The sequence below is a fragment of the Diceros bicornis genome, chromosome 9 (assembly GCF_020826845.1).
Source record: "Diceros bicornis minor isolate mBicDic1 chromosome 9, mDicBic1.mat.cur, whole genome shotgun sequence".
NCBI lineage: Eukaryota > Metazoa > Chordata > Mammalia > Perissodactyla > Rhinocerotidae > Diceros > Diceros bicornis.
This window is the reverse complement of record NC_080748.1, coordinates 86,860,569-86,887,486: the sequence shown is the minus strand read 5'-3', so window position 1 is coordinate 86,887,486 and position 26,918 is coordinate 86,860,569. Positions and strand designations below refer to the sequence as shown.

At 54.4% G+C, this 26,918-nt stretch overlaps 2 protein-coding genes across 15 annotated transcripts in view; both read right to left on the bottom strand.

The window, feature by feature from the left end:
- Positions 1-1,635: 1,635 nt before the first annotated feature.
- Positions 1,636-14,240, bottom strand: F7 (coagulation factor VII). Of its 2 annotated transcripts, XM_058547714.1 has the most exons (8): positions 14,082-14,240; positions 10,398-10,558; positions 8,845-8,869; positions 8,653-8,766; positions 6,521-6,661; positions 5,197-5,306; positions 2,871-2,994; positions 1,636-2,231 (listed from the first exon to the last, which is right to left on the bottom strand). In XM_058547714.1, exons 1-8 carry the CDS (start codon positions 14,149-14,151, stop codon positions 1,636-1,638), a joined length of 1,341 nt encoding a protein of 446 aa, XP_058403697.1. In that variant the 5' UTR covers positions 14,152-14,240. The 2 variants fall into 2 exon arrangements, with proteins under 2 accessions (XP_058403697.1, XP_058403696.1); XM_058547713.1 differs by lacking the exons at positions 8,845-8,869; positions 10,398-10,558 and having other exon boundaries at positions 14,082-14,151.
- Positions 14,241-22,365: 8,125 nt separating this feature from the next.
- The window catches only part of MCF2L (MCF.2 cell line derived transforming sequence like), a 186,706-nt gene continuing 182,153 nt past the window's right edge, over positions 22,366-26,918 (bottom strand). For 12 of the 13 annotated variants that reach the window (XM_058548513.1, XM_058548515.1, XM_058548519.1 and 9 more), the window contains 4 exons: positions 24,696-24,817; positions 23,088-23,200; positions 22,905-23,008; positions 22,366-22,790 (listed from right to left, as the gene is read on the bottom strand). In XM_058548513.1, coding sequence (XP_058404496.1) covers positions 22,705-22,790; positions 22,905-23,008; positions 23,088-23,200; positions 24,696-24,817 — 425 coding nt within the window. In that variant the 3' untranslated portion in view covers positions 22,366-22,704. The remainder of the gene's footprint in view (positions 22,791-22,904; positions 23,009-23,087; positions 23,201-24,695; positions 24,818-26,918) is intronic. The other variant, XM_058548516.1, reaches the window with a different exon arrangement.

Below are 26,918 nucleotides of genomic sequence, written 5' to 3'. Positions count from 1 at the left end.
CATCGACTAGGGCCTTGCAGGAAAAGAACACCCAGTTCTGTAGGGTTTGGGAACTACAGCCTCCAAAATCCTTCAGAGAGGGGCCCACCCAGTGGCATAGTGGTTAAGTTTGCGCATTCCACTTTGGTGGCCCGGGGTTCACTGGTTCGGATTCTGGGTGAGGACCTACCCACCACTCATCAAGCCATGCTGAGGCAGCGTCCCATATAGAAGAACTAGGAGGACCTACACCTAGGATATACAACTATGTACTGGGGCTTTGGGGGAAAAAAGAACAAGAAGAAGACTGGCAACAGATGTTAGCTCAGGGCCAATCTTCCTCAAAAAAAAAAAAAAACCCACAAAATCCTTCAGAGAGCTCTCAGTTTCAAAAACCAGGCTCCAGGGGCTGGCCTGGTGGCGCAAGTGGTTAAGTGCTCGCGCTCCACTGCAGTGGCCTGGGGTTCGCCAGTTTGGATCCCGGGTGCGCACCGATGCACTGCTTGTTAAGCCGTGCTGTGGCAGCATCCCATGTAAAGTAGAGGAAGATGGGCACAGATGTTAGCCCAGGGCCAGTCTTCCTCAGCAAAAAAGAGGAGGATTGGCATTGGATGTTAGCTCAGGGCTGGTCCTCCTCACAAAAAAAATAAATAAATAAAAACCAGGCTCCATGTAAGAAGGTTCATGTCAGTGTGTCGGTAATCGTGAAAGAAAAGAACAGCTCGATGATAGACATCAGGGTCTCAATGACATGAATTATAGACTATCCGTGAATGGCGAGCAGCGGGAAAGAATGCTCTGAGGAGAGTCAGCTGTTTGTTTGCTGATAGTGGGGAGAAAAGGTGGCAGACGGTACGTAGAGCATGAGCACTTTCCATTTTATGGTAAAAGATCCACATATAAGGGCCGACCTGGTGGCGTAGTGGTTAAGATTGTGCGCTCTGCTTCGGCAGCCTGGGGTTCACAAGTTTAGATCCCTGGTGCAGACCTACACACCGCTCATCAAGCCGTGCTGTGGTGGCGTCCCACATACAAAATAGAGGAAGATGGGCACAGACGTTAGCTCATGGCCAATCTTCCTCACACACACACAAAAAGATCCACATATAGAAAGATCTGGAAGGATATCCACCAAAGTGAATGGATGATGCTTCCAATTTATCTGAAAGGATGATGAAATACTCGTATAAGAGAGAAAAAGATGAAAGTTAACAGACAGCCCTCAGGCAGTAGCACACATCACTGTGAATACACTTGTGCACACCTCTGTCATGTCGGTGACGAGATGCAGCAGAAACGCGCAGGCGTGCGCAGTCACTTCTCTGTGACCCTGGCACCGTCTCCTGTCTCCCTTGCCCACTCTCCTGTGTCTCTCGTCTCAGTCCGTCTCCTGGAGTCTCTGAGTCTCTCTCGCCCCTCAGTTTCTCTCTCTCCTCCATTCTCTCCCCTCTCCTCTCCATCTCTCAGTCTCTCCGAATTCCTCATTCTTCTGCTCTCTTTCTCTGGGGGTCTCTCTCCTTGCCTGTCTCTCTCTGTCTCCTTCTCTCTCTCCCTCCCTCTCCCCTCCCCACCCCAAGAGCTGTAGAAGAATTTACGGGCTCTGACGCCAGGACAACCCCGTGGCAGCAGGTTTATTTCCAGGAGCTGACTGTGAGCCTAGGGGAGTGGGGCCCGGAGGAGGCCTTCAGAGTGCAGCTCCGAGAGCATGAGCCTGTGCAGCCACTCCGTGTACTGGGAGACCCTGGTGTATACCCCAAAGTGGCCTGCGGCTGCACAGCCCTCCCCCCAGCTGACGACACCCGTCAGGTACCGAGTGCCCCGGAACTCGGTGGCATGTGGGCCCCCACTGTCACCCTTGCAGGCGTCCTGTGTCCCATCCAGGTAGCCGGCGCAGAACATGTTCTCCGTCAACTCCGGGGAGCCCGCCGTCCTGCGAGACTGCTCCAGGCAGTCCTGAGTCCTCAGCCTGGGCACGTCAATGGCCATGAGCTCCAGGGCCGTGGCGCCCCTTTCGAGGAGCTGGCCCCAGCCGCTGACGGAAGAGAAGCGAATGGAGGCCAGCGTCCTCTCGGAGAAGGCCTTCTCGGGCAGACAGAGGGGCACCACGTGGTCGGTGAAGGTCACGGGGCTCTGCAGGCGCAGCAAGGCCAGGTCGTGGTCCGTCTTGCGCGGGACGTACTTGTCGGGGACGATGATCTGAACCACTTGCCGCTCCTGCTCGTCGCCGTCCTCCTTGCTGAGGTCGTGCTCACCTGCGGGGAGACCAGCACCACTCACGGCCCTCGCCCTGCAGCCTCAGGAACCGCCCTTCCCGGAGCCTCCTTTAGGGCAGGAGAGGCCCTGCGTCCAGCCCCAAGGTGGCCTGAGCAGCCTCACAAGTGGCCGCCGTTGGGTTCCGTGCAGAGTGTGAGTCAGTGGTGACTCTGGAACCTGGGGCGCTGAAGGCACGTGAGGAGGGGGGGTTGGGCCAGACAGCTGTGGGTGGGTAACGAGCGGGTGCCCGACTCCCCCAGTTCTTCCAGATGGGGCCTGGCCTCCCCCGGGGGTCCTTGTCCCGTAAACCCACCAGGGGGAGGCCAGCCCGCCGTGGCCACGGAGCCCTGTATGGCTGCATCCCCCTTTGGGTGGATGGAGCACCTGGCCTACGCAAGATGGGCAGGTATAGCGTCACCCCCATGTCTTTATTTGGGGTAGGAAAGAGGCTGAGGGACGGGGGCTGTGGTGGGACCCGCAGGCAGTGGAGTCTGCCCAGGCACTGCCCACTTCTCTTTCAGAGAAGCTCGTCTGGTCATGGAAGTCGGAAGTCGGTAGTTCGAGGCCCCGAAGCGTAGCCCCGGGTGGTTCTCTTGGAAGGACCTTCCCTCGTCAGAAGGAGGTGAGCGCAGACCTACCCAGCACTGCTGTCAGGTTCTTCCAGCTCCTGATTCTGTCGAAACAGTGGGCTGCGGAGACCACCCAGGTGGTGTCGAGCAGGGTGCCCCCACACAGCAGCAGCCCGTTCAGCTTCAGCAGAGCCTGACAAGGGCACAACAGGTGTTGGAAGGTCACATCATAGTCACCCTTCCTTGGGGACTCACCTTTCCCATGCACCCTTAGGGGAGGCTGCATTGACAGGATTGTTTCTGAAATCCTGGGGGCTCCCCAGAGCCCTTCCTGGGCAAAGCTGCTCCGACTCCTCCCCAGCAGGCCGTCTCCCCACCTCGCTAAGGGAAGGGAAGCTGCGGGCACGGGCTTGACGATGGAAATGTGGGGGCTCGATTCCTCTGTGCATCTCCTAGTACTGTCACCCAAGTGTGACCTAACATGCCTGACTTGCAAAGGTCAGGCCAAGGTCGTGCTCCTCGAGCATGTGAGGAGTGAATGGAGTAACTGATGAAGCACTGAGCCTGTTCTCGGCACCCAGGTGACCCGCAGTAAATGCTTCCTCTTCTCTTCTTCCTAAAAGCAAAGGGGGTGCTGAGCGGGGCCCCGAGTGAATCCTGGGTGGTGACGTTTTCCCTGCAGTGATTCTCCCAGGGTGGATGGGAAAGGAGCCCAAGTCTCCATCCAGGCCATCTGCGGACAGCGAGGAATTGCAAGGCCAGAGGGCGGCCTGGCTGAGGGGGAGGCGGACCGGCCAGTAAATGGTCCTGGTCTGGTTGTCGCCAGTCAGCATGTGTCGTGCTGAGGTCGGATCAACCAGGGAGGAGACTGGACGTGGGTCAGCCAAGCTGGGGCCCAACGCCCCGAGTTGTGGACAGCAGGACAAAAGGGGTCAGGGAGGTACCCCTCTCCTCATCCAGACTGGCAACTCTGACCCCTCAGAGAAGAAAGCACAGTAAAACCCCACGACGGTGAACAGCCGCCTGCGGATCAGAGCCACAGTCGCTGCCCGGTGCCGGGAAATCTAACCCTGCCTGGCTGACAGTGACTCTGTAGCTGCAGCTTGGAGAGGCGGGCAGTCTGGGGTGGTTGTTACAACCTGGATCTGTGCCTCCCGGGACCGGATCTCAGCTCTGACTGGGCAAGGCACTGAACCTCATGGGGCCTCAGTTTCCTCACCTGAAAAATGGGGCAAGAGTTGCACCCACCTCTCAGGCAGGGTCGTGGGGGTTAAATGATACTGAGAGGTGAGGTCTTGGTGGGCTGGGTCCAGGGAGCACGTGCTGGGAAGCAGTATCTGCTGCAATCACCCCCAGCGAGCCCACCTAAGAACTCCCACCGTAAATGCACAGAAACCCATGTTCGCCAACCCGCCTCTACCTCACAGAGGCCTTGCCGGCCCATTACGGGGACTCTGGTGAACACATCAGCCCCATTTGGATGTGTCTAGCTCAGATTATTCCTCTCAACACCAGCTGGGGTTCTCCCTGGACCATGAAGGCCCCTCCAGGCCCCAGCCGCCTGCCCTGACCACTGTGGGAGGTGGGGTGGGGCAGGGGGAGGCTGGGTGGGTGCAGCACCACCAGCTCAGCAAGAAATGCAGCTTCTGAGACTGGTCTGGAAGGGGCCAGATGGCCGCCAAACAAGAGACTGGAGCTACCCGGAGCCCAGGGTCAGCCCAGCGTGATCGCTGACTCTCCAGTCTCAAGGTTCTTGTACATTTACTTGTATTTCTAAAAATTCTTAACTGTTTAAGTTGGAGTGTCTCCGAATGAGGAGTTAAAGGAGGGCCACTGAGTCGGGCTCAGACCTGAGTTTGCAGCTTGTATCACATGTGGGCACACACCCCCGGGCTCTCCTGAAATGGCGATTCTGACCCTGTGGGTCTGGGGGCCTGAGAATTGGCATTTCCAATAGGAACCTGGCTCACAGCCGGTTTCACAGAGAGACGCCCTGGAAGGGCCATGCCCCCACAGACCTGACCCCGTGAGGGGGACAGCCTCCCCGACCGCAGGAGGATTTTGGCACGGATCAAGAATCTCAGCTCCCAGAGGCAAGTAGTAGATGCAGCTTTGGAGGTGACCGAGCTGGGTTCAAATCCTGCCTCTGCCATTTATTGTGTGTGTGGCCTCAGTTTCCTCATCTGTAAGAGGGGAGTGTGCGTGATGAGGTAGTGAGGGGAGAGGGTGAGCTGGAGCAGCAAAATCCCAGCTAAATGCAGATGTGTTGTGGACAAGCAGAAGTGGACTTAGAATCAGGGGGAAATCCACGCCAGCACGGCATGAGCAGGGTGGCTCCGACCGGGGCGTGCTGTGATTGACCCACCCTTTCCCTTCGAGGGCCCTGAAGCCTTACCTGCCAGGGACACTGCCCTTTGGGGCACACCTTGCCGCCCACAATTCGGCCTTCAGGTTCGCTGTCATTTCTTTTTTCCAGAACAGGTATTTTTCCACACGGATATTCAACTGTATAAAACAACGTCAGCAAGTTGTGGGGAATCATGATGGATGACCGTGCAAGTGAGAAGAGGGCATGAGGCCTGTGGGCAGCTCTGCCTCTGGCCCCAAACCCAGGCTGTGGGAGCTGCCAGTGGGCAGATGTGCCAGCGGCTGGCTTTTCAGGAGCAGAGGGCCCTACTTCTTGAAACTGCTAGTTTTTCCAGGAAAAAAAGATGTGCTTAGGGGCCGGCCCAGTGGCGTAGCAGTTGAGTTTGTGCGCTCCACTTTGGTGGCCCAGGGTTTGCTGGTTCGGATCCTGGGCGCAGACTTACTCACTGCTCATCAAGCCATGCTGTGGCGGCGTCCCATATAGAAGAGCTAGAAGGACGTACAACTAGGATATACAACTATGTACTGGGGCTTTGGGGAGAAAAAAGAAAAAGAGGAAGATTGGCAACAGATGTTAGCTCAGGGCCAATTTCAAAAAAAAAAAAAAAAGATGTGCTGCTTGAATTTACTAAAAGGTGAAGGGTGTTCTGTCTAAAGGACAGCCAGCATCTCAGACCGCCGTGCTGCTTCTTTGGTCCCACCCTTGGTTGCTGGTTTGCTCCAGTGAAGTCTCTGGGCCAGAAGGGAAGGCATCCAGTGGAGGCAGCTGAATTTCAGGCTCCTTAGACTGGGCTGGGCACATCTCTTCTGTGTGAAGAGACAGAGGGCTTGGGGTGCCCCAGCCTTTGGAATTGCAGCCCTGTTAGTTTGAAGTTGCAGCCTGTTAGTTTGAAGTTGGAAAATTTTCCATTTTCCTAAAAGTGCTGGCCTCGACAAAAGATTCATAACCCAGTATTGTGCTGCAGTCAGTGCAGACCCTGGTGTGGCAGTGTGGACTCCCGTCAGAATCTGCGTGCTGGGAGTGGGGCGGGGAAAGCCTCCTTCTGCTCCTCTGGGCCCGCCTAGAATGGGCAGGTGGCCTGAGGCCTGTCCAGGGAGCCGCTCCCAGGGCTCTGTCCTGCCTGCTGTTGCCTGGGCCCGCTCTCAGGGGGGCGGCCACCTCCACTCTCAGTCTCCTCCCTGCCTCACTGAGCATGGAGTGGTCCACACCGGGAGATGCTCAGTGAATAGTATGCCCCCATTCTCATCTTTTAGCCAATAAGAGAACTTGTGTCGGGCAGGAACTGGGGACTGGTCGTCTAAAAATGAAACAGCACACAGACCCTGGAGCCTGGTCCCTGAGGACCCATTACCTGTAGATGCGCAGGACACTCCGTCGGCCTGGAGCTCGTACCCCTCGTGGCACCAGCAGGAGCGCCTGGCCCCTGCGTGATCGGTGCAGTACTGCTCACAGCCCCCATTGTCGTTCATGCAGATCAGCTGGTCGTTCTTGTCTGAGGACAGAAGGGGACAGCCTGAGAGGGCCTCCACTGGTCAGGGAAAGCCAGCCCTGGTGGCCACCCCTCCCTGGGCCGGAGCAGCGTTCTGCACAAAGACGGCGCTCAGCTGCCTGCTACAGAGACTGAGCCTGGCACCACCTCACTCTGCAGATTGATCCAGAAGGGAGGACCTGGAGTTAGGGGGGTCCCAGCCTAGCCAGTGGGGGATGCAGGGCTGGCATGCAGTGTCACCCCTTCTGGGAGCTGGGGAAAGCAGAAGTCCCCTGGGGACAACTTAATGGGACACTTGCCAGCAAGAGGCCAGAGAGATGAGACTGTTTTACAGCCAGGCCCTGGTGTCCCAGTGAGCTGGCCTGGGGCTGACCACTGGTTCGGGCAGGCAGAGACAAGGAACGTTTGACTTAACTCTAAAGGAGAGCGCTTTGATGTGGGAAACGGGATTGGTGTCCTGTGTAAGTCCAGGACCCCCACTGGGAAGGCCAATCCTGGGAGTGAATTCACACCATGACTGCTGACCGTCAAAGGTCCTGGGAGTGAATTCACAGCGGGACTGCTGAGTGTCAATGGCCCTGGGAGTGAATTCACACCAGGACTGCTGAGTGTCAATGGCCCTGGGAGTGAATTCACACCAGGACTGCTGAGTGTCAATGGCCCTGGGAGTGAATTCACACCAGGACTGCTGAGTGTCAAAGGCCCTGGGAGTGAATTCACACCAGGACTGCTGAGTGTCAATGGCCCTGGGAGTGAATTCACACCAGGACTGCTGAGTGTCAATGGCCCTGGGAGTGAATTCACACCAGGACTGCTGAGTGTCAATGGCCCTGGGAGTGAATTCACACCAGGACTGCTGAGTGTCAATGGCCCTGGGAGTGAATTCACAGCGGGACTGCTGAGCACTGAAGGCCAGGCAAAGACATTGAGGCGTTCCAGGCCCAGAACTGTCAGGAAGCCTCTTTCCTTAGTTTTTGCTTCACTCTTCTGGCCTCTGTTCTGCTGAGAGCAGAAGGCAGCTGTGGCCCAGGAAAGCTCCTTCTGTATCACATGTGCACTTGTGTGGTAAAGGGTTAACCTTGCCCAAAGAGAGGCCTGGCCTTTGCCCTCAGGTCCTGGGACGTGAGCTGTACACCCTCTCTGATTAAGTTGGACACTTTTAATTTAATCTGCCTGATAAGAGTGTTGTTTTCCTGGGGCCTTGGGCCACACTGAATGGTCTAACAATGTGACTCATGTGTGTCCTTGGGCCACGGTATCAGCTTGCCCTTGGAGGGGCTGGAGACTGAGGTCAGCCACGTGCATGGTCAGCCATGTCTACCTCTGGACACCGAGGTTCAGGTGTGCTTCCTGGGTTGGTAATACTCTGTTGACATATCTCTGTCACTTGTCGCCTAAGACAGTGGTCTTTCAGAGAATGAAGGACTGTCCCCATGACTCCCCTGGCTGAGGACAACTGGAAGCTCGCATCTGGTGCCTTTGCTGAGTTAGTCTCCTTTCTTCTGCTGTGATCAACTGTAACTGGGGTATATCAGCTTTCAGTGAGTTCTGTGAGCCCTTCCAACAGATTACTGAACCTGAACGTGGTCTGGGGGACCCCTGACCTTTGCAATACTTTAGTATTTGGAAGGTGAGAAAAATATTGCATACCTTTGTAATAGCAAGTAGGGAAGGTAAAGTCTAGCCAACCGTCTTGGCTGGTGGGATATGAGGCAGCTGGGCAGTGGTGGAGGGCCTCTCACCTGGGCCCTATCCAGGTGCATCAGAATTTCCCAGTGCTGGAAGCCCAAGGGCTTTCTATTTCCCAGAAGGGAACACGGCACAATCAAGTTTGAGAATTAGTACCTTAGAACCCCAGATCCAAGACTCTCAGGTTGGCAAGGGCCTTCAAGGTTACTGAGACCAACTTTCTACTGAGGCCCAGCCCTACGCCCAACCAGGCCATGCCCATCAGCCTCCTGGGGGCCCTGTCTGCAAGCTATGGGAGTCCTCACTTGTCTCACAGTTCCGGCCCTCAAAATCTTCGAGGCAGAAGCAGATATAGGACTGCAGCTGGTCCTCGCAAGAGCCTCCATTCTGGCATGGATTTGAGGAGCATTGGTCCCCATCTGTGGAGGGAGTCAGTGTTAGTAGGCTGAGGAGGAGGGCTGGTGGGTGGGATCAAAATGGACTGTTTACCTACTCACCTTTGTAAGAAATCCAGAACTGCTTCTGAGGGAACAAAGAGGAAGCCGCGTGAGGCACACGTTCACCAGAAGCAAATATTTACGGTATCCCCCGAATGAACTGATGACCTGGTGGGTTGTGGTGGGCTGGGCTTCTGACCTGGGCCTTTTGTGATGGGCTCTGGGAACCAGATTTTTCCTCTGGAGATAAGGTGTGTTCGTGTAGGGGGAAGAAGTGTTTTCCTAATCCCCACTTCCCCCACCTCCTCCACCCTGATCACTAAGGCCACCAGCGGTCACAAATTTCCCTCCCCCAAGTCAGAATACTCAAGTTTTAGCCCCAACTCTGCCACCTCCGAGCTGTGAACCCAGATGAGACTCATGTGCTCTGAGCCTCCATTCTCTCCTCCAGACACACAGTCGACACGAGGAGAAGGTAGGTGATGCACGCAAAGGCATTCTAGGAACTGCAGGGGGCTCCAGCAATAAAAATGATTCCTGAGGAATCTTTTGCCAACTGACCTAAAGCTCGCAGGGTTGCTGTGACAATAAAAGAAGACGAGAACTGTTGAAGATGCTTTGAAAAACTAAGTGGTACACGGACACAATGGATAACCATCCGCAATGTGCCTGGAAAGAGTCACGTTAGCCTCTGTCTCAAGTAGCCCTACTTCCTGTGTGAGGTGTCCTGTGAGTATGTGTCCTGTGAGTGTGAGGTGAGGTGTCCTGTGAGTGTGACACGTGCTCCTGTGAGTGTGAGGCATGTACCCTGTGAGTGTGTGTCCTGTGAGTGTGAGGTGAGGGGTCCTGTGAATGTGACGTGTGTCCTGTGAGTGAAGTGTGCTCCTGTGAGTGTGAGGTGTGTGCCCTGTGAGTGTGTGTCCTGTGAGTGTGAGGTGTGTCCTGTGAGTGTGCGGTGTGGTCTTTTCTCATCATAACCTGACTCACCCTCCTGTCAAAGAGTTCAGAGGGATGTGATACAATTCAAATGTGCGTCTTTTGGAAAGTGAAAACAGAAATGCAGACGCTCTATCCATGTGGCCCAATGCAGGTGGAGGAAGTGATGGTTTCCTGAATGTTTCCTCACAGGAGTTTCCCTGAGGAGGTGCCCACGGGCGGGCGTGGCAGTAAGAGGCTCACCCAGGCCAGATCCTCAGACGTCTGCTCTGTCAGCAGCATGGACAGCTTTAGGGGCCTGGGGGCCCTTCTTCGGGAAGGCAAGGGACACATCGAGTGTGATTTTCAAACTATATTTTCTGATGCAACAATTAGGATGCATGGTGTGGCAGAGAGGAGGTGTCCCTGGAAACAGGGGACAGGACGGAGCACTGCAGCTATGACTGAGGCAAGTGAAGTCGTCCTCAGGAGGAAAGAGACCGAGATAGGGAGGGGCTGTGCACGCTGCAGCCCCTGTGTGTTCACCCGTGCGTGGAGCACTCACAACCACAGAAGTGGAGACACGTGGCCCCCAAGACACAGGAGAACCCCGGCTGTCACGGAGCTCCCTTCCGGAAGACTCACCATGCTGGCCCTCACATCCAGCAGCTTGGGGCACCCCCTGGAGGTGAACTCACCGTCCTCTCCATGTTCTTGAAGATCTCCCTGGCCTCCTCAAAGGAGCACTGCTCCTCCTTGCACTCTCTCTCCAGGGAGCCTGGCCTCAGCTCCTCCAGGAACCGGTTAGCACGCCTCTGCCTGTGCAAGACGCTATGGGCTTCCTCCTGGGTAACGAAGACTGAGAAATGGGAGTCCCATGAAACATTCACAACCTGCTACGCCAAGATGGCGTGGAAACCATCCACGCTGGTCCAGTCCCACTCGGCACCGGGAACCATCCACGCTGGTCCAGTCCCACTCGGCACCGGGAACCATCCACGCTGGTCCAGTCCCACTCGGCACCGGGAACCATCCACGCTGGTCCAGTCCCACTCGGCACCGGAAAACATCCACACTGGTCTTGTCCCACTTGGTACTGGGAACCATCCACACTGGTCCAGTCCCACTCGGTACTGAGAGTCAAAGGTTCCGTCTACAGGCCTGGCTGAATTTGAAATAGGAATGCTTTCTCATGGCTGGCTGGCAACAGGCAACATGACACACCCTTTACGTGCAAGGATAAGGCAATATGTTCATTAAATTATAACTTAACACATTCGTACCTTCGGACCTGGTCACTTCACTTCTAGGGATTTATCCTAAGGAATTACTCAGAGGCTTGCCCAAAAACTTAGCCATCAGGAGAGCTATTGATAATCTGAAACAACCAAAGGATGCTATCCCATGCTGCCATGACATATAATGCTTAAGAAGACGTGACAGTAAGTGAACAAAAAAGGTGATAAAACCATATATTCTGTATAAATCCTTTTTTGTTAATAAAAATGTATATATGAACATATATGTGTAAATATAATTTATTGAAATAATATACATAAAAAACTGAGGATTGAAAGTCTGTTCTAAAATGTGTACAATCAACATGTATAACTTCTATAATCAAAATATGCATCTGCTGAGTCCCAGCACCTAAGGTAGTGGAGCGTTCCATCTGGAGTTGTTGAATGAATGTGCTGGAGGGCTCGCATGGGGGAGGGGGTTCTACGGGATGTGCATTTGAGGGAGGTCAAGCGAGGTCAGGCAGCAGGGAGAGGCTGGGCTTGGGTAGGGGTGAGGTAGGGAGGGGCTGAGGGGGCAGGGAGGAGAGGGGTGGACATTCCTCTTCTCTATTTAAAATCTAACAGTCCTGCTCGCTGCACTCCGGGCCCATTCTTCCCAGCTCTTCTGGAACTCTGGTTACTTCCCAATGTTGTCAGTTCTCTCCTCCTACCACCTGCCCGAACCCTTGCTTTGCTTTGCCGCCAACCTCTGTCTCTCTCTTTAAGACCCCACTCTTGAAGGAACGTTCCTCACCCTGCACCAAGGTTCTCACATGGACTCTTAGACCCATCATAAGCATAAAGCCACCTGCGACTCCCTGCTTTTGAATACTGCAGATCCTCGTGGATCTTTCTTGGTGGCAGGACTGCTGACCGCTGACCGCTGTCTGCTTCTCAACACTTCCTCCCCTGGCCGCCAAGGCCCGGGTTCCTCCGGGCCCTCTTCCCACTCTGACCCCCTCCCAGCCTCCTTTGGCGCTGGCTGTGGAGTTTTGGTATCCTTCAGTTTTGGTCTTTCTACTCTAAGAACCACCTCACCCCACTTCCGGCTTCAGCTCTCCCCCCATATACCAGAACCCAAACATCTTATTTTCAGCTGGAACTCTCTGAATCCCAGATCTCTTATCCAGATTCCCTGCAGACTGAGAACCTACACTCACAGCCCTCGCATGTGGGTCTGCCTTCCTCCCCTCCACCTCCGTCTGCTGCTCCTGGCCACGTCCCCTGTCCCGGTGAATGACCCACCTGCTCTCGAGCCACGTTTCTCCGAGGCATCTGACCTCTTGCAGCCAGCTCTGCATCTGCCGCCTCCCGCATCTGCCCCTCTTCTCTGCACCCCTGTGACGCTGTCTTAACTCGAGAGCTCCTGCCTCCTCCGGGCCCCTTCCCAAGTTCTTGCCTGCTGCCAAGAAGAGCAGAGCACCTCTGTGCCTCCTCCTGGCCTCTCACAGTGACCCCGATAGTTACCTGCAGGTAGCTGGTGTCCCCCACTTTGCTTATGAGGAAGGGAGGTGGGTGAGGTGAGAGCTCACTTAAGGCCCCCTGGGGGGCGGAGTAAGGGCACCAGAGACAAAGGGGACCAGTCTGAACACCTTGAAGTGAAGGATTCTTTCGGACACCCAGGCAGACATGGGGACTGCACCCCAAGAGAGGATTTGGCGATGGAGGCGAGGATGTTGAGGTCGGAGACAATTGCACGGAGACTGAAGTCAGGGTGGGGACGAGGCCTTGAGCCCCAGCGTGGTCCTGCTGTGTGCGATGTACTATGGGCATATGCTGTAAGTGCCCCAAGAGGGAAGCAGGGTGCACGTGAGGTGAGAAGATGAAAGTGGGAACAAAGCAGCATCAAGGGGCAGAAGCCAAGTGCAGAAACTGAGTCCCAGAGGAGAGATGAGCACAGACTGAGACCAGAGGACAGTGTGGCATCCTCCATCGGAAGCTGCTGGTATGTGAGCCAGGGGATGCTCCGGACAGGCAGGAAGGTTATGGAGTCAGGACGGGGGCAGGAAGTGGGGAGAGGCAGCTCCCGGGACTCTTGGGCTGAGGGAGGCCACATCTTTTCTTCTTTAGAACTAGAGAGTTTTGCATGTCTGTATTCCTGAATCAATCTGGTTTGGAAGGAGAGGTTGAGGGAAAAATCAAAAAATGGAGGCTCCTGGGAGGGGAGGTGGCCATGGACCCCACATAGAGGGGACTGGAGACTGGAGACTACGGCCGGGCCAGCCAGAGCGGAACCATCTGCGCTTGGAGGAGAGAACCTTTGCACCAAAAACTCTCAGGGAGCCAGAGGCAACTCTGATGATAGAGGAACCCACGATTATTGCAGGGAACTTGGAAAAGACAAGCCAGAACAAAGACGACGATGAAAATCACTCGCAACCCGTCACTCTTTTCCTGCCCTAAAGAGGACAGTGGGCAGCACTGACTTCCTCTGGAAAGCCTCTGGGCACTTGCGCTCATCAGGGCAACAACACCGTCACGCGCATCCCAGGCTAGTCTCTCAGCATGGGATTTGAAGGACCACGTGAACGGGATTTTAGAGGACGATGTCCGCACCTTGTTTCCACCATGGCCGCACTGGGTACTGGAAAGTCACGACGAGCACAGCTTATAAAGCACACGTTTCCCCACTCAGCCTCCCAGTCCCTGTGGGGCTCGGGGGTGGCTGTGATCAGGTGGTGGAGCAGCCCAGTGTCCCCACACCATCCCCAGTGCTGGCTGACAGAGAGCCAGGAGAGGAGAGCAAGAGGGAAGCACCCCACCACCCCACACCCTGAGCCCCAGATTCTGTATGTTGGCCCAGCTGCCCAGGGCGAGTCCCCATGGATGGCCGGGGAAATGCCACCAGCTCCCAAAAGTCTTTGAAAAATAATTCTGCCAAAGCCTACGCCGTCAACAGCAGCCTTTCCTCCAAGGCTCAGCAAGGCCTGGCACTGTTTGCTTTTTGGAAGGAAAGCAGATCACATGGGAGCTCCCAGCAAACGCTCCATGAACAGGAACGTCCACACGAAGGAAGGAAGGAAAGGTTTGGGAGGCTTGGCTGCCGGCACCCTGCTGCCCTTCCCATGGGCTGTTAGGGAACCGTCCCCCCCCCCGACATACCTGCAGTCAGAGACCCCTGCAGGCTGAGCAGAAAGCAGAGGAGGGCCAGCCCCTGGGGCTGGGACACCATGGTGAGGTCTGTGGTGTCACCCGTCTGTTGACATTCCACGTGGGGGAGGCGGGCAAAGTTCTTGGTCTCGAGGTGCCGGGAGAGGGATGGGGGAGGGGGTGTAGAATCCCTGCCAGGCGCCAGGCTGGAGGGGGGATCAGAGACAGAAGGGCGGGCCTGCACCGGGGCGCCAGGTCCAGGAACCCAGGCACAGAACAGCCACGTGTTTTCCTTCTCTGAAACGCCTGTGTTAGGACGTGCATGTGGCGTGGGCACCAAACGCGGCTGAGAATTCTGAAGCCCTTAGGACTTCAGCTGCAAGCTGGGAACAGAATTAAACTGCAGGTGAGAGGCCATGCCCCACGGTAATAACACTGATGAAAGGAGAGCATATTTTGGGTGTGAATGGAAATATTTTGAAGACAGCCACAGAGGAGACCCACGCAGGCCGCCCTCGCCCGAGAGGCTGGTTACTTAGATGCGCCGGAGAATCCCTCAGAGAGGCACCAGGAAGGGAGCATATACCCCAAGCCGAGCCCCCAACTCTGTTTTGGCTGCAGGTGGCACACCTATGTCCCTCTATGTCCTCCTGGGCCCAGCCCACAGGCTAGGGCGACCAGCCGTCCCGGGGTGCCGGGCGTGGAAATGTGTCTCAGGATGCTAGACTTCCTGTGCTGAAACCAGGACTGTCTGGGGCCCACTGGGATGGTTACCCCGGCAAAGCTCATGTGGCCGTCCAGCCCCCAGTGGGCCTGGGCTCGACTCTCTGGAAATGAATCTCCTTTCCGTGAATGAGTGGAGACTGGGGACACCAGCTCTGCTCATCTCTCTTCTGAGCAGGAGGGACGCAGCCCAGCTGTTTTCAGGAGGCCCAGCCCTACCCCCCAGGTGGAGGAATTAGTCCTTAAGGGGAACGTGTTTTACTGGTCACCTCTGGAATTTCTAATTGTTACTCTCAATACTGCTTACTTGTTTAGGAATTTATTATATAGGCATTCATCATGAAGGAGTGAGGGAGAGGGAGGAGGGACTCTATCACTTGACCGCTCCTCCCAGCCACAGCCCTTCTGGCTGAATCTCTGCCCCCGGCCTTCTGCAGCAGCTCAGGGGTCAGACGGACCTGGAGGGAGGCCTGGATCCGCTTTCTCCCAGCTTGGGAAGAAGTGGTCATTCCTTCGAGCCTCAGTCTCTTAATTGGTGCCAGGAGGCTGACACCCTCCTGGGAGAGTGGTGGTGCTGTCCTGTCCTGTGCACCTCCACAAACGCCACCTGCCGTCACTGCTCTCGCCCGGTGGCCTGCTGTGTGCAGGCTGAGTGCCCGGGCACACTCCCTCGCACCGCAAGAGCCGTCTGTCTCCTCAGCTGCGCTCAGCGTGTTCACTGGGCTCCTCGTGTATTCACCTAGTGGGGCTGCCCAGACAAAGTCTCACACTCTGGGGGGCTTGCAACAGCAGGATTGTGCCCTCTCCCTGTCCTGGAGCCACAAGCCGAGATCAAGGTGTTGTGGGGCCGCGCTCCCTCTGGAGGCCCCGGGGAAGGATCCTTTCTGCCTCCCCAGTCCCTGGGGGCTCTAGTGGTCCCTGGTGTCCTTGCCTCAAAGGGCAGGGACAGCTCTCCAGCCTCCGCCTGGGTCAGCACACAGCCTCCGCGCGCGTGTGTGTGTGTGTCTGTGTGTGTGTGTGTGTCTGTGTGTGTGTGTATGTGTCTGTGTCCAAATCTCTCTCTCCCTACAAGGACACCAGTCATTGGATTTAGGGCCCACCCTACTCCAGTGTGACCTTAACTTAACCAATTACACTCGCAACAACCCTATTTCCAAGCAAGGTCACATTCTGGGGTTCCGGGCAGTCGTGAATCTTGGGGTGCACTGCCTTGCCCCCCTGAATCCGATCTGCCTGTTCCGGAGTGTCGAGTGAACGGCTGGGCTTCCTGCACTCAGCACAATGCACATGAGATTCATCTACGGTGCTCACGGATCAAACACGATCTTTTACAAACATGGGTCTGATTATGGAACTCCCCAGTAAGCCCCGCGTGCATCCGTTGTGTGTAGGATGAAGCCAGGCAGCTGATCCTGACCCGCAGGCCCGCGCTCCGGCCTCTTACCACTCGCTCCCTGTGGGGCCTAGGCCTGGCCTGCTCAGCAAGAGCCCACAAGCCCATCGCAACCATGCATCCCTCTGGCTCCTTCTGGGAGGACGCCCAGCCGCTGGGATCTGTAACAGTCCAGGGCCTGGCCAGCCCGGATCGTACCTTACTCACTCATAGCACATCGCATCTTGAAGGGACACAGAGCCCTTCCCTGTGAGCTACTGTTCTGGGAAAGCTGGTCGTACCAGGGACAGCCCCTCCGCCAGCATATGGCCTTGGTGTCCCTCCCTGTATAAGCAGCCCCCTCCCTGCCAGTGGTTGTGGGTGCACACTTCCGTCCAGCTAGCCGCCACTGGACCTCCCTGTAAGTAACTCCCAATAAACCTCTAGGTCTCGTTTGCCATCTCCGGGTCTTTTCTTCCATCTCTCCACAACGTATCCCACACTGCTCACCCAACTGGGCGTGCGGCCAGACACTCCGCTAACTGGACGCCTTCTCGTCCACAGCGCTGCGATCTCCAGCTCCTCCCACAGCTGGAGGGAGACGACTCCTTCCCATCACCCCAGCGCATCGAGGGCCATCCCTCATGGCAGCCCCCGCCGCTCCACCAGCCTACTACCTCGTTTATTTGCTCCCTGGCATGCATCTCCTCTTGACAGCCTGCTGCTTATGCGCTGACCTGTGTCCACCGAGCAGAGTCCCTGCTGAGCCACAAACAGGAAGTGGTTTTTCCCCAGTCGCTGCTTTCCAAGCCCCCTGAATCCCCTTCTTGGCCCTTGACAACATCTCGGGGAGACCTCTTAACTCTTCTGGTCACCCCAAACTTTGAAATGGCTGCTCCGTCTGGGACCAAGCTCACAGCTCACATCCAACTGGAATCTGAGCCCACCCCGCCGTGCAGTGCTGGCTGAGGAGAGGAGGGATGGCCTCTCCGCCTGGGTTCCCTTCCTTTTCAGGGCCCTGGGTCAGGGGTCCTCAGCCTTTCCTGGGCGTCGGCACCACCCAGGGATGCCAGGAGCTCTGACAGATTCTCAGGGCTGGGGGCCACCTGCGCTCAGCTCCCCCTAGCGGCCAGGCAGAAGGGCTCCTGATGCGTCAGCCCTGGGCCACCTGCCGCTGGCCTCCCTGTGGCCGGGGTCCAGCACTGCTCCTCGGGCACACGAGTGTGGGAGTTCCTCCCGGACCTGGAGGGAGGCCTGCACCCCACCCCACTCCCTGAAGTGGGCCCCTGCTTGGTGCCGCTCCACGGCTGTCCCTCAGGCCCGGTCTCAGAGCCAGCCTCCACCAGGACACTCAGGGACAAGCATGAAACTGGCCTGTCCTGGCCACCCCTCTCTTCAGTAAATGGTCATGTCAGAGCTGCCTGGAACCCCATGCACACACCACACACGCACCACACTTCCAGTGCTCCACTCAGGGAACTCGAACCTCGGGGGCCCCAGGAGCAGTATTTGACCAGCACCTGGGTGACCCTACTGTGCTGTCACATTTGGGGACCCGTGCTGTATACTGCCGGTATTTTTTAGCTTAAGGAACACAGAACTCATCTAAGGATTATAGGTTACGATTTTGAGCATAACTTAACTCTCTCTTCTGGCTCTTTGGCGTGTTTTTTACCTTTATTCATGGGGCTTTGAGAGTACAGAAATTTATCATTTGATATACTCATATTTATCCCTCTTTTTCTTTAAGTGCAGTTTTGTTTTGTTTTTTTCTTTTGTAAGAAATCAATTCTTGCCCTAAGGTAATAAGGATATGCTATGTTTTCTTCTAATAATTTTGAATTTTTTTTTTTTTTTTTGTGAGGAAGATCAGCCCTGAGCTAACATTCATGCTAATCCTCCTCTTTTTGCTGAGGAAGACCGGCTCTGAGCTAACATCTATTGCCAATCCTCCTCCTTTTTTTTTTTTTTTCCTCCCCAAAGCCCCAGTAGATAGCTGCATGCCATAGTTGCACATCCTTCCAGTTGCTGCATGTGGGACGCGGCCCCAGCATGGCTGGAGAAGCAGTGCGTCGGTGTGCGCCCGGAATCCGAACCTGGGCCGCCAGCAGCGGAGCACGTGCACTCAACTGCCAAGCCACGGGGCTGGCCCTTGAATTTGTTTTTAAAATTTTGGTTAGAGACCTAATTTGGTTTCTGTTCCACATGGAGAGCCAGCTGTCCCAAAAATGTGAATATTTCTGATGAGGCCACTCTTATCCACCAGCTGGTCTCACCACCTCTGTACCAGCCGAGTCATCGTGTGCACACACCTGTTCGGGAATCTTGATTCTGATCAGCTCTTTGGCTCGCACCCCTGCCCCGACAGGACACCTGAAGCTTAATGATCAGTCCAGCTCCCCGCACCGCGAGTTGTCTTCATCCTCCCACTCCCCACCCGTCACAGCTATACCTAGACCTTTCTTCTTCCACACATTTTGCCATCAATTCCCTAATTCCACAAAGAACTCTGCTGGGGTTTTGATAGAAGTACATTAAATGGACTGATTAATTTGGGGAGGAATTGACATTTTGCGGACATGGAATGGTCTCATCCATAAAAATCTCTCCATTTATTCAGGCCTTCTTGTATGACCTTCTATAATGTTTCATAATTTTGTCTACATACTTTGTTACATTTACTGGTAGTATTTCATCATTTGATTGCTATTAAAATAGCATCTTCCAGGTGGTTATTGCTAGGATGTTAATTGACTTTTTGTGGTTGATCTTGGGGACTCTTATTAGTTCCAATAACTTGTGAATTCTCTGGATTTTCTAGATATGAAAATTTATTTTCCAATCCATAGGCCTCATTTCCTTTTCCTTTGATGCTGTAGTCACAATTACTTCTAGTAAGTACTTTTGAATAGCAGAGGGCATCCTTGTTTTTGTTTTGCCTTCAATGGGGAGAGTTCTAAAGTATTTACATTCCTAAGCTTTTTGCTCTGAGGATTGTTAGACACATTTTATTAGGTTAAAGAAACTTTCTTCTACTCCTAGTTGGCTAAATATTATGAATGAATGTTGAATAAAAACTGAATTTTTTTTTTGCATCTGTTGAGCTGGTCATTTTCCTTTCTTTATTTATGGCAAATTATAGCAATACTTTTCTGATATTGAACTATCTTTGAATTCCTGGGACAAACTTAACTTGGTTAGAACCCATTACTTTTGCTTACAACATACAGCTGGATTTGATTTGATTATACCTCATTTGGAATTTTTGCATTTATGTTCATAACTTTATTTCTTCTTATATCATGTATGTCAGGTTTGGGTACCAAGGTTAAACTTGCATCATAAAATTTGTTGAGTTGCTTTCCCTCTTTTTATATTCCTTGAAATAGTTTGTATAAATATTTTTGTATAAGATATTTACCTTAAAGGTATGCTAAACCTATAAATCCATCTGAGTCTGCTATCTTTTTGGGGGTGATTTTTTTTTTATTGTTTTAACTGCAGTTCAATTTAATTGTTATTCATCAACCCAAGTATTTTTTCTTCTTGATCAATTTTAACAATGTTTTTTTAAAAGAAAATTCCTATTTTATCTATTTTCAAATGTATTGGTAAAAGTCGTTCACAATGGTTCTCTCATTTTAAAAACTGTTGTGAAGTTCTCAGTTTTTCTATAAATTGCTATATGTTATTAGATTTTTCAAGGAACAAGGTTTTGATTTTGTTGATTTGCTTTGATTTGATGTCCTTCTCTCTATTGTACTAATTCCTTCCTTATACTTTCTTTGGGTTATATTGGTCTTATTTTTTAGCTTCTTTAAATGGTTAACTCATTTATGTTGTCAGGTAAAAACTAAATGCAGCTGGGCTGTAAATAGGGCTCTAAGCTCTGCTTTAGCTGCACCACCAGCTCTGACGTGCACGCACCTGTCCATTCCTAAATCTATCAGAATTCCCAACAACATTTCCTTTCTAAGCTGTGGGTTAGAAACATTAAATTTTCAACCTTTTTAACTGTCTTTTTCATTGTTCTGTAAACATTTTCTATGTTGGAAAACAATGCACATTTTTCTGTTTTTAGGGAAAACAGGTACCAATTTCTGTGAGAGATAATTAAAATCTTACCCACGAATGCTGATTTCTGCTCTCTATATTTTGACCGTAATTGTTTGATGCTTACACATTGGTGACTGAGTGTCCTAAATTCCACTTCGGGAGTTATCAGTACTGCTGTCCCGGCTTCCTTTTGGTCAATGTTTACCTGTTACATCCTTTTTCTCTCTTTTGTTTTCAACCTTTGTATAATTTTGTTCTATGGTCTCTTTTAGCAGTTATTTGTTACGTCCAATTTGATACTCTCACAACAGGTCAGTTTAACACCTTACATTTGCTGTGACTGAGAAATACGTGGACTAATTCTGCCACCACATTTTGTTTTCTGTCCCTCATGTGTCCCCTCCACACCCTGCCTTTCTATCAGATCGACAACCTTTCTCTCTTCCCCACCTTGCAGATTTAGAAGTCATCAATTCTATTCTTATTCCGACGTGGACACTTTACGTTTCTTTTGTCACCTTTAGATTGTGACACACACAGGCTTGTTATTTTGTCTTCACCATTTTCTGATAAAATAAAGTGTATGGAACATAGTCTGGGCCATGCTCACCGCGTGCCTCATTTCTGTCTTAACGTGCTGGCCGTACCACGTGTGCGCAAGCAAAAGGAAGCACTGCGGTGCTGGGGAACGAGGACAAAGGGACTCCGTGCCTCTGCGGACAAGGGCAGACAGCAAGTGTTGCTCATGTTTATTCAAATTCCATCCATACAATAAAGAACTCTGGTTTTTAAATTTATATCAGCAGTAAAAAAAAAAAAGGAACAGTGACTGAAACATGAGGTTTAAAGTGCCTTTATGAGGAAAAGATGACGAAAAATGGTGGGTAATCCCAGGCTGAGATGGCAGGATGGGGTCTGGACCATCAATATACTAGGTAAACTACGTGACACATCCACTTGCAAACAACTGATACACCAGAGGAAAAGCTGCCAAGTCTCGCACATTTTCTGTTTTATTACCAGCTCTAGAGAGGTCTGGTTGGCAGTGGCCCTGCACACGGCGGGGAGGAAGTCTGTGGGCCTCGGGGAGGGCTGTAAAGTGACACACTTCCAGCAGCACGGAGCCTATAAATACACCCCTCACACTGATACATATGTACACGTGTCAACATATATACACACATATAAAAAATATCCGCCTCAACCAGATACAGAAAGAAGTTCCACAGAACAGAATCCGTTTCTGAAACACAAAAACAGGTAAAACAAGAGTTTTCTTTCCAGTTCTGCCTTGACTTGAGTAAAATAAACTCTGCACCTTTAATGTCTGTTCTCAGGGTGATTACACAGACATGCAGGTGACCTGACGCAGTCTCGGGCAGCGGCGGCTGTAGCGCGGATGACAGCGGTGGTTCAGATGACACCCTGTAGACGCTGCGTCTTTACATACTCGTTAAAAACAATAAAAATTGCCTAATTCAGTGAAGCTAGTTAAAAAAATCAAGAGTTCCCCATTTTTTTTTGTAGAAAAGAAGGTTAATATTTTAAATGATAGTTTAAATTTTCTTTTCAAAATTAACCTATACCTACAGGTAAAGGAATCTCCTTGGTTTCTAACCGCCTGTTTGCAGAAACGCTGCCTGATTCTATTAGGGACGTGTTTTCATTCGCTGTGACCAGGAGGCTGTGGATAGTGCCATCGTTTCCACAAGAGGGTCCCCAAACCATCCGCAGTATAAACAGTGTGCTGCAGTGTAAACCCCAGTAACAAAAAAATAGTTTCATATCAAATACAGTATCAAATTGTCATTTCATGTAAACACAGTGATTCTTGGTAAAGATCAGAGACCAACGTACCACAAAAAATGGCCGTGGGATTAATCCTTGCTTTAAAAAGAAACTGGTAAAAGACAAAATCGTCCGTCCGTTCGTCCCGCCCCCCGTCCTCGAGCTGTTGGGTCAGTGAATCGGTCATTTCTTTTGGAAGCAGTCCCAAAGTACGCGTGTTCCTGCAGAAAGCACCAGACCAGAAGTGTCAGAAACCAAAGCAGCGAGGCTGGGACCGGCCCCCCACCCCTCGCCGCCCGGCAGAAGCTGGAAGGGACACCCCCGCCTCGGTGCCCTTCTGCACAGGAGGTCTCCCGCCTCGGTGCCCTTCTGCACAGGTGGTCTGCTGGCCTGCAGCTCTTCTTTCACTCCGGGTTTTCCCAGGAAGCTCGGTCTTCCCCTGGAAACCGGCTTCTGCACCCTGGGTGGGGTCCTGGCATGGAGGCTGGAGGCTGGAATCTTCCTGAACCTTCCCTCTGAAGAGCCCTGTCCTGCACCTCGAGGTTCCGTGGGCGGTGGGCGCCGCCTCGTCGGGTCTTGTCAGGTCCTCCTTTTCCAGGGCGTCTTAGGGCACCATCCCCTCACCAAACTAAGCAAGCCCAAGCAAAGGAACACTTAGAGGTTTGCAGGCGGCCTCTTGCGCCGGGGGCCGGGGGACTACCCCTGCAGGTCTGAGAGGGGGAGGCCGCAGCTCTCGCTGCAGCTGGAGGAGTTGCTCAGCAGGGCGGACCCCGCGCTGGACTCTGCGGGAAAACCAGGCGAGAACAGCTTTGGCTTCGAGCCTGGCACGCTCAGCCCCTCTGCTTCAACAGCCCAAGGCTCAGGGCGGCGCCAGCAAGGGAGGAGCGGGGTCTCACCTGAGCTGCTCAAGCACTGGGCAGAGCCGGACTTGCCGAGGAGCGCGGACAGGCTGCCGGCAGGCACCCAGCCCTCCTTGCTGGAGGTCAGGTTCCTGACAAACCTGCAAGGGGGTGGGCGGTCAGGGGCTCCAGCCCAGGGCCCAGCGTGGCTGGGGCGTGAGCACACTGCGGGCGTCTTACCAAAGGCCGTCGTCGCCCTCCTGGACCACCTCCACCACGTCCCCGCTCCGCACGGCCAGAGCGTCAGGGCTGCCCTTCTCGTCGTCCGCCATGACCGTGAACCTCCCCGGAACCTGGCGGGGGGCAGCGTGTCAGGCACACAGACCCCCTGCTCCCCCTGCACGGAGCGCCACCGCAGCGCTGTCCACCAGGGCAAGGTCCCATGAGAGTGGGCGTCCAGTGTTCAGTGGCGGGAGGACGAGGGCGCTTGGTCAGTGCCCCGCCCTCCTGGAGCTTCTGATGCAACTGTCGCCTTAAACAACAGGGAAGGTCTCTGGTCGTCAGGTCTCACTCAACCTAACCAACCTACAGAGGGCCCTTAGCCCGTCCCTGTGGTCTGGCCTCGCCCCCACCCCCGGCTCCTGCTGGTCTCCGACACTCCAAACACAGCCCTCGGCCCCTGCCCTCTGCACCTGTTGCCCTCTCTTCCTGGAACGTTCCTGCCCTCCTTGGCCTCCCGCCTGAAACGCAGTCATCCTCACCTAATGTGTTAGGTATTTGACCACTTTTTGGTTTTTTTCTCCCCGTGAGAGTGGGGATTCCTGCCCGTTTTGTCCCTGCTTGGCCTTCAGTGCCACACACACAGCAGGTGCTCTGCTCGGATCTGTGGCCGAGTGCGAACCCCAGGAGAAGAGGCTGTTGTGACGGAGCGTGCAGGGACTCAGGGTCACCTGGCGGTAAGACGCCACAGGACTGAACTGTGGGTGGGGCTGTGGGGCTGCAGGGTTTGGAAGCCTGCAGAGCGAGGCTGAGAGTCCTTCACCCTCATCTCGGGTCATCTCAGGATGACCCTGCACCAGCCCCTGATGGGGTCTGAGCAGCCAAAGCCATGTCCTCCAGCTACCCTGAGACCAGAAGCCTCCCAGCAGGGCCTGCCCACTCTCCCAGAGCCCGCCTCCTGCCCTGCTCTCCCTGCCCACCAGCCCATGTCCCCTGCTGGGTCTCCCAATGCCCCAGGCTCCCCCTGACCCTCCACGCTCCCACGCCGGCTCTCCTCACCCTCAGGCCTCCTAGGGAAAGGCTGCCCTGACCTCGCTGAGACTCCTGCTCTGTTCTCATCCATTTATCTGCGTCTGCTCCTCCAGACTCTGGGATGTTTGCTGGCTGCGATAACCCTGGTGTTAGAACCAGGACAGCACCAAGAGGGCAGTGAAGGTGTGTTGGTATAAGCCCCACTCTGATGACCCAATATGTAAATAGCTTCTCCTTGCTGCTCGTGTTAAAACAGGACCTTGTTTAGAATGCAAATCCATACTTCAGACAGAGCAGTTCTCTTAAACAGAGATCGAGGTGTGTGCACAGCTTTACGGAAGCTCTTAAGAACGTTCTACTTATCTGAAAGCAAGTCAGGGGTGTGCACATCCCCTGCAGGAGAGCCCCCATCTGTGTGGTGATTAATGGTGGAGAACTAGCAGAGAGGTGGGCAGGCCAGAGCCTCAGGGTCCCCTGGCACCTGACAACCCTTCCCAGCGGCCATGGGGCCGTGGCAGCATCGCCGCGGAGCTTCTGGAGCTCTCCCTCCCCAGGCAGCAGCGTGCCGGCTGACTTCCCAGTGGGAGCCAAGGTTACCAGCTTCCTGGGGCCCACTCCGCCTTCCTCCTCTGCGTCTGAGGAATTAATCGCCTCCTCGGCACTTGACCAGCCGTCGTTGTCCTCAGGGGCCTCCGAGGGGTGAGATGTTTTGCTCCAACCTGAGAGAGGAACAGACTCCAGTGAGGACCCGCCCTCGATGACGAGCCTGTCCCAGGGTGGTCTACAGAAGTCCCCAAGACCTCTGCACTGTGCCACCTTCAATGAGCTTGCCCCCTCCCCAGGAGCTTGAGGACTTTGCAGGACACGCCACAGACTTCCGAAATGCCTGTGCAAACAGTCGAGGGAGACGGGGTCCAGAACACCTGCTTCCACAGCCAGGTGAAGCCGGGGGAGAAAGATGAACCCCCAGCCCCTCCCAGACAGCTTATCCAGCAGGCTCTGCTGCTTCCCAGAGGAGGGGGAGCGCTCCCCCAAAGCCCCCTGCCTGCCAGTCCCCGGGGAGCAAGGAGACCCTGAGAGACAGATAGCCAGAGACACCACCACACTTCTGTGTGGAGCAAACGCGTCGAAGGGAAGGCGTTTCTATTAATGCACGTCACACGCGACACCCATCAGACCAGGCCGGGAAAGAGCTCCTCGCACAAACGACAGAGGTCTGCTCAGAGCACCCTGCGCAGGCACCCTCCTAGCTCCTGCTGTGGGGTACGGGCGCTGGGACTCTCACGGGACAGGCGAGCAGGCGGCACACCGTCTAATCAGGCTCATCACGCATCTGAGCTTCCGGGCCTCAGGGCACAGTGGGGATTCCAGCCCAGGCCGCCGGGCTCCAGAGGCAGCCTGCGCGAGCTCGGGCCACCTCCGCCAGGCCAGCAAATGAGGGGAGGAAAGGTTTCTGCTGGTCTTATAAAATGCACATGTGCCCCCACCTACTGCCAGGCACCCCAGAGAGCAGCAACTTATCTCCCGTCTTGGGGAGAACGCAAGTAAGCTATGGGGAGGTGGGAGACGATGAGCTCCTCATTCTGATAAACACGATAAATGCCCGTAATAAGCAACGGGCTGAAAGCCGCCTCCCTTGGTGTCGGATCAGAGCTACCACACGTGCCACATGGACTTCAACAAGCACCAGGATGGGAAACAAGCACACTGCTCAGGGGGTGTGGGCCTGGGCAATCAGCTGTTGGTCACATGGCGTGTGGCTGGAAGCTCGCTTTCCTCCTGAGAGGACAGAGTGCTGGGTGTGAAGAACTACGGCCAGACTGTGCAAGATGCATGCCCCCCATTATGAAGTCGGGGCTGCAGGGAGGCAAGCTACCTAACAAGCCAGCACCCAAGGCCGGTCGTTTTTCAGGTTGGCAAAGAACAGCTTGTGTTGAAGATGCAAGGGGAAGCCATCTTTGTCTTCCTAGAAAGGGAGCTGGGCCCAGAGCTCCCCACCAGCCATCAGGGCCCTGAGCCCCGGGAAGGAAGCACGTCTGCACGTGTCCTCAGGGCCACAGAGACTGGCCTCCCGTGAACCCCTTGGAGCCCCCACTCCATATGAGGCTGGCCCAGCGGCTGGGAGAGCCTCTGCACTTTGCCTTCCTGGGGCTGGGCTGCTGGTGCAGGGAGTAGGGCCCTGCTCAGCGCCCTGCCAGGCTTGCGTCTGTGCAGGAACTGGAGACTGAATTTCCAGTTTCAAACCACCCAACCTCACCTTCTCCAGGCCTGTCTAGAGTTGTCACACGCACAGCGTGGGAAACTAAGACGGAGCACTGGGCAGGGGATGCTGGGGGTCCTGGTGCCCGGGTGGCCTGGCTGCAAACATCTTCCCCCCGCCAGCCCACCACCCACAGATACGGGGCTTCTGGAAAAACAGAAGCAGAAGTCTATCTGAGGACAGTGAGGACAGAAAGACGGAGACTGTCTATGGGCAGAGGAGGCAGTGCTCCCTGGCCAACGGACCTTTGTGAATCTCGGCTCCAGAGCGCAGTGGGCTGTCTGCGCTGTGGAGACTCGGGCAGCGCCCCCCGGCGCCTCCAGAGAAAATGTTTTCTAGACGCAGAGCAGTGTCTGGGCCTGGGGCTGCTCACGGCTCTGCCCGGAGCCTCCGGGTGACCCCTTGTTAACAGGCTCGAGTAGCATCCCTGCATTAAACCGTTAAACGGTGTGACAAGGGGTATGTGGGAAAACATCGAGAGCCGGCTGTGCCCGAGGCACCACGCACGGAACAAGAAAGTGCTTGGCAGCTCACAACACACACGGAACAGCATCGCTCTC

Coding starts and splice junctions, on each gene's coding strand:
- F7 (XM_058547714.1), bottom strand. CDS start 14,151: ATGGTGTCCCAGCCCCAGGGGCTGGCCCTCCTCTGCTTTCTGCTCAGC. Junction 10,559..14,081: donor GCAGGGGTCTCTGACTGCAG/GTATGTCGGGGG, acceptor CCCATTTCTCAG/TCTTCGTTACCCAGGAGGAA. Junction 6,662..8,652: donor GGGCCGGAACTGTGAGACAA/GTGAGGACTCCC, acceptor TTCTGTCCTCAG/ACAAGAACGACCAGCTGATC.